This window comes from Sinocyclocheilus grahami, unplaced genomic scaffold, assembly GCF_001515645.1.
Source record: "Sinocyclocheilus grahami isolate Dianchi unplaced genomic scaffold, SAMN03320097.WGS_v1.1 scaffold8.1, whole genome shotgun sequence".
In the NCBI taxonomy this organism is placed as follows: domain Eukaryota; kingdom Metazoa; phylum Chordata; class Actinopteri; order Cypriniformes; family Cyprinidae; genus Sinocyclocheilus; species Sinocyclocheilus grahami.
In genome coordinates this window covers 2697892-2702894 of record NW_015505187.1, presented here as the reverse complement: position 1 = coordinate 2702894, position 5003 = coordinate 2697892, and the positions used below count along the sequence as shown (strand labels likewise).

The 5003-nt window shown below is 40.0% G+C and overlaps 1 protein-coding gene across 2 annotated transcripts; it reads left to right on the top strand.

Moving 5' to 3' along the window:
• The first annotated feature begins 604 nt into the window (after positions 1-604).
• napepld (N-acyl phosphatidylethanolamine phospholipase D) lies at positions 605-4580 on the top strand. 2 transcript variants are annotated; one of them, XM_016279447.1, is made up of 5 exons: positions 605-1063; positions 1618-1852; positions 2248-2894; positions 3050-3164; positions 4237-4580. In XM_016279447.1, the coding sequence occupies exons 1-5, from the start codon at positions 975-977 to the stop codon at positions 4357-4359; spliced, it is 1209 nt and encodes a 402-aa protein (XP_016134933.1). In that variant the 5' UTR covers positions 605-974; the 3' UTR covers positions 4360-4580. The 2 variants fall into 2 exon arrangements, with proteins under 2 accessions (XP_016134933.1, XP_016134941.1); XM_016279455.1 differs by having other exon boundaries at positions 1013-1154.
• Positions 4581-5003: the final 423 nt, after the last annotated feature.

The window sequence follows — 5003 nt, the reverse complement described above, 5'->3', positions numbered from 1 at the left end:
CCTTCTCATTGTAATACCTATGTCATACCCATGTTATTATACAAATGTGTGTCCTCGTAAACCACACAAACACACAGAGACACACACACAGACAGTGAAAACAGACGGGCATGCTTTTCTATGTTCCTCCACATACTCAACTTACATTGATTATTTCACATGGGGAAAATTAATGCAATAGAATTCTGATTCACACATTTTCTATGCATCGTTACTGCCACAAGTCTTTCACTGACCTGTCCTCTTGTGGTAAAATATTGCAAGTGCTTTTAACTTATGTAAATAATATCAAAGCTCGAAAGGCTAAAAATGCGAGAGAAATCAGGGACCAGTTGCATAAGCATAGCCACCACGTTAAAAGTGTTTCTTAAGAACTAGTCTGACTGCCTAGAAATTAGCCGATAGGTAGTTAATCAGATTTAAATGAGACGCATCTACCTTTTTGTGTAACTGATTATGAGCAGTGAAACAGATCACTTGTCAGACTAGCCTAAGCAGTTGATCAACCCCGGCCCTGAATGATATTCTACATCAGATGAATCATATTTAGAGACAGCAGGGATGTTCACACGCATATGTGCTCAGCAGTGAGTGAGTCTGGTCTGGCTTGTTGGGTGGCTGTTCAAACTTGCTGGCTGACTGCAAATCAGCACACCGCGCTTTACAAGGAAACTTGGAAACTTCTTTACAACCAAACCGGCGTTTTTATACAGATCTAACAGTGTAAACGACGCTATTTATACGCACCAAAACGCCGTGAAATACGGCGTGTTTTTGTTTACGCGGTTGTTAAGACGTTTTGACTAAGTTACCGCGGCGATATGACAGTTTAGAATGCAGCAAAACGGAAGTAAACGCTGAGTGCATAAATCTGAGCCGTTTGTTTTTCTTGTCCTGCAGCTTCGTAAGAGTCAACCTGTGAGTGTTGACACGTTAAAACTTTGACGCGTTTCGTTTTTAGGTTTTTGTCCCTTATGGCCGCTCTTACATCAGCTCTTCTAGCGATGCGCGCTCGTGCGCTCGCGACAGACTGGAGTTTGCTGCTGGCAGGACTGACGCATCGGTACGTAACACGTTACCTGCGCAGCTCGAGACACTGTTCGTATCAGCGAGCCTTACGCTTTGTGTTTTATCATCTGCTCCTGTGTTCTCAGGTGGGTTATAGACTTGTTTTCTCTTCAGATTTAACGGTGGAGTATGTTCACGTTAACAAATGTGTTATAACTAGACCCTCTGGGTACATAAATGTGGTATACACTTGTGTACGTGTAATATTGTGTACATTTAAAGAGTTTTATTTATAAACTAAAGGGGCCAAAAAGAACACGTATTAGAAGGTGCATAACGTTAGTCCAGACTGGGTCTACAATTTTGCGGTTAGAGATAAAGAAGCTGTGCAGAAGGATATATAGACAGTAACGTTACAGGCCATGTATGTCCTGTACAGATAGCTACGTTTAGTAACAGTAATGCCAATGTGCACAAAGAAACAGAAGGATATGCAGACAGTAATTACCAGCCGTGTGTGTAGGCTGTTCAGGAGTTTTCTGCAGGACAGTTGTTTGTTTGTGTATAAGCTGTGTTTATTCAGAGGTTGCTCAAATGTGTTTTTAACAGGTGTTTGTGCAGTTCAGCGGCTGGTGGGGCGTCCATGGCAGAGGAACCTTTAGTCACCGCAGGGAATAACTTCCCACTGGATTACAGGCAAGAGCAAGATGTTACGTGTTCCAGACGGGACTGTCATGGGTGCTTTGTGAACCCCTGGACAACCTGGCAGTTCCCCTCCTACAGCACCATGGCTCGCCTGTTCCTCACAGAGAGGAACAACAGTAATGTTCCCAGAGCCAAAGAGGTAAACACACTCATCAGAAATGCATTGAATCAGCAGCGTGGAATTTACAAATGTCACACAAAGGATATTCCTGAGCTTTAAAACATTGATTATTTAAATAAATAATTAACAGAACAAACATTTGATTATTTTTAGGTCTCTGGAACTCTGGGGTATAGAGGATTTTAAAGTAGAAAAATGGCATATAATATTTCATTGTGTTACAAATTAATTCGCTTTGAATGGTGAAATATTGTTTCTAAAGGAACATAACTTCAGTATACTGTTACATTAAATTATACATTTATGTTTATATTTTAAGTCATACTGAATTTTATATTTGTACATTTTATGTTTAGAATTACATATCGTGCGTTTATTAAAAAAACAAACATGTTTTTGTGTTCTATCTTAAGGTTCTTGACCGTGAGTTGCCGATCCAGGAGCCATATTTCGTGCAGAGGCCAGACCAGTGCGGGCAGACAGGCCCATCTGTGAGAGCGACCTGGCTGGGTCATGCCACTGTACTGGTGGAGATGGAAGGACTGGTGTTTCTGACTGACCCCATGTTCAGCCAGAGAGCCTCTCCAGTGGCATTCATGGGCCCAAAGCGTTACCGTGACCCGCCTTGCACCTTAGAACAGCTTCCTCGCCTGGACGCAGTGGTGATCAGTCACACACACTACGATCACCTCGATGCAAACTCTGTGGCAGCTCTGAACGCTCGCTTCGGTTCCAGTTTGCGCTGGTTTGTGCCGCTCGGATTGGCCGAATGGATGCAGAAGGCAGGCTGTGAGAATGTCGCAGAGCTGGACTGGTGGGTAGGAAGCCGCATTCCCGGGCACGACAATGTCACATTCTTTTGCACACCAGCACAGCACTGGTGCAAACGCACTCCTGTGGATGACAACAAAGCATTATGGGGAAGCTGGACAGTCGTAGGCCCTCGTTGTCGTTTCTTCTTCGCTGGAGATACGGGATACTGTTCGGCATTTAAAGAGATTGGAAAACGCTTCGGACCATTCGACCTGGCTGCCATCCCGATTGGAGCATACCTCCCCAGGTAAGACTGTCTAGTTGTCAAATAAACCTTATTTGATATTATGAATGTTGTTGGCTCCTTGATGAATTACTTTTGGTCCTCTTTTGTCAGAAAAGCGGGTGTGTGTATTTGAAGTACATTTTGAAGTACATTAATAATACAACTTGTGTTCTTAGAGAAATCATGAAGTCTCAGCATGTGGACCCTGAAGAGGCTGTTCAGATTCACATGGACATTCAGGCCAAAACATCGCTGGCCATTCACTGGGGGACGTTTGCTTTAGCCTATGAGGTATGAGCCTGTCTGTCTCTCGCACACGTTCATTCTCTCAGTGTGAATGGCCTCCACTGAGCTGGCCAGCTGTCACTGCTCTGATTGTGTGTAATTGTTGTCCAGCTGTGCTTGGGGAGTCCAGTCTTTGTTGTTGTATTGCGTCAGGCTTCACTGCTGTGCCTGTGCATTCATGCTTCTCTGAGGGAGAGTCTAGCCTGAAGCATTTAGACATTTTTGAGCAGGTTTTCCAGATTAGAGTTCAAATAGTTAGCTGATTTAGTCAGCTTAGAAAACTTGTTTTACTGTGTTTTAGGATTAGGTCTTGTTATGCATGTTATATTTATGTTATTCTGAGGATTAATAAGGGGAGAGAACACATTTTTGGGCCTTTGTTTAAGCTCTAGGTATTCAGTTAGGATTAGGGATGTTTTGCAGTTCAGGCCCTTTACAAAAGTTTTTTTTCTGTTTAATTATTATTTTTTAATTACAGTAGAAAACAGTTAATTTAAACTGTAATTATATGTGTGACCCTGGACCACAAAAGCAGTCTTAAGTTGCTGGGGTATTTTTGTAGCAATAGCCAACTAAACATTGTATGGGTCAAAATTATCGATTTTTCTTTTATGCCAAAATCATTAGGATATTAAGTAAAGATCATGTTCCATGAAGATATTTTGTAAATTTCATACCGTAAATATATCAACTTAATTTTTGATTAGTAATATGTATTGCTAAGAACTTCATTCGGACAACTTTAAAGGCGATTTTCTCAATATTTAGATTTTTTTTAACCCTCAGATTTCAGATTTTCAAATAGTTGTATCTCCGCCAAATATTGTCCAATCCTAACAAACCATACATCAATGGAAAGCGTATTTATTCAGAAATCAAAATTGAGAAATTGACCCCTATGACTGGTTTTGTGGTCCAGGGTCACATATTTCACTGTTTTACTGTATTTTCGCTCACATAAATGCAGTTTTGGTGATCATAAGAGACTTATAAAAAAAAATATATATATATATATATATACATACATAATCTTACAGATTTCAAACTACATGCTGTTCTGTTCTTTTCTCTCTTGCAGCATTATCTTGACCCTCCAGCACGTTTGCGTGAGGCTATGGTGAATCATGGATTGAATCCAGATCTGTTCTTCATTCTTCATCACGGAGAGTCACGGAAGATCAACCACAAAGACACACACTAAACAGAAACCCAGGAAGTATGCAGACACATATATATGATGACGCTTTACACAGGCTGCATTTTTATAAATTATTTTACAGCTGCAGATTGTGCTGATCCAGTGGCTGGACTCTGGATTTAATGCAATACGAATGTAAAAAAAATGTATTAGATTTCTATATTGATTTAATATAATTTGTCACTTAAAATATCATGCTGTGACCATAATAAAAGAACATCTGAATTTAACCTCTGCTGATTGTAATAATATTGGACAGGTGAGATCTTACCTGAGGACCTAATCGGTTGTAATCGCTCATAAGATGCAGAAGAACCAAACCTTAGGAAATTCAATTTATTTGCAATTGTTTAATAACATCATTCCTCAGATAAAAATGCAATATTACAGGAATATACAGCAGAGATTAATTTAAAACTTCCTGTCAAGAACCATACAATCTAAAGATATTTTTTAGTTTTTATTTACTGGTAGCGTGCGTTATAAGCAAGACACACTCTGTCACCAAAGACAGACTGACAGATACAGATACAAACTGTACAATCACTTATTTACAAATCCATTTTTTGTTGGTTTTTTTCGTTTCACTTTTTTTTTTTGAAAATAGGAGTAGAAAAAGTGATTGAATCTTCAGATTTACGTAGCGT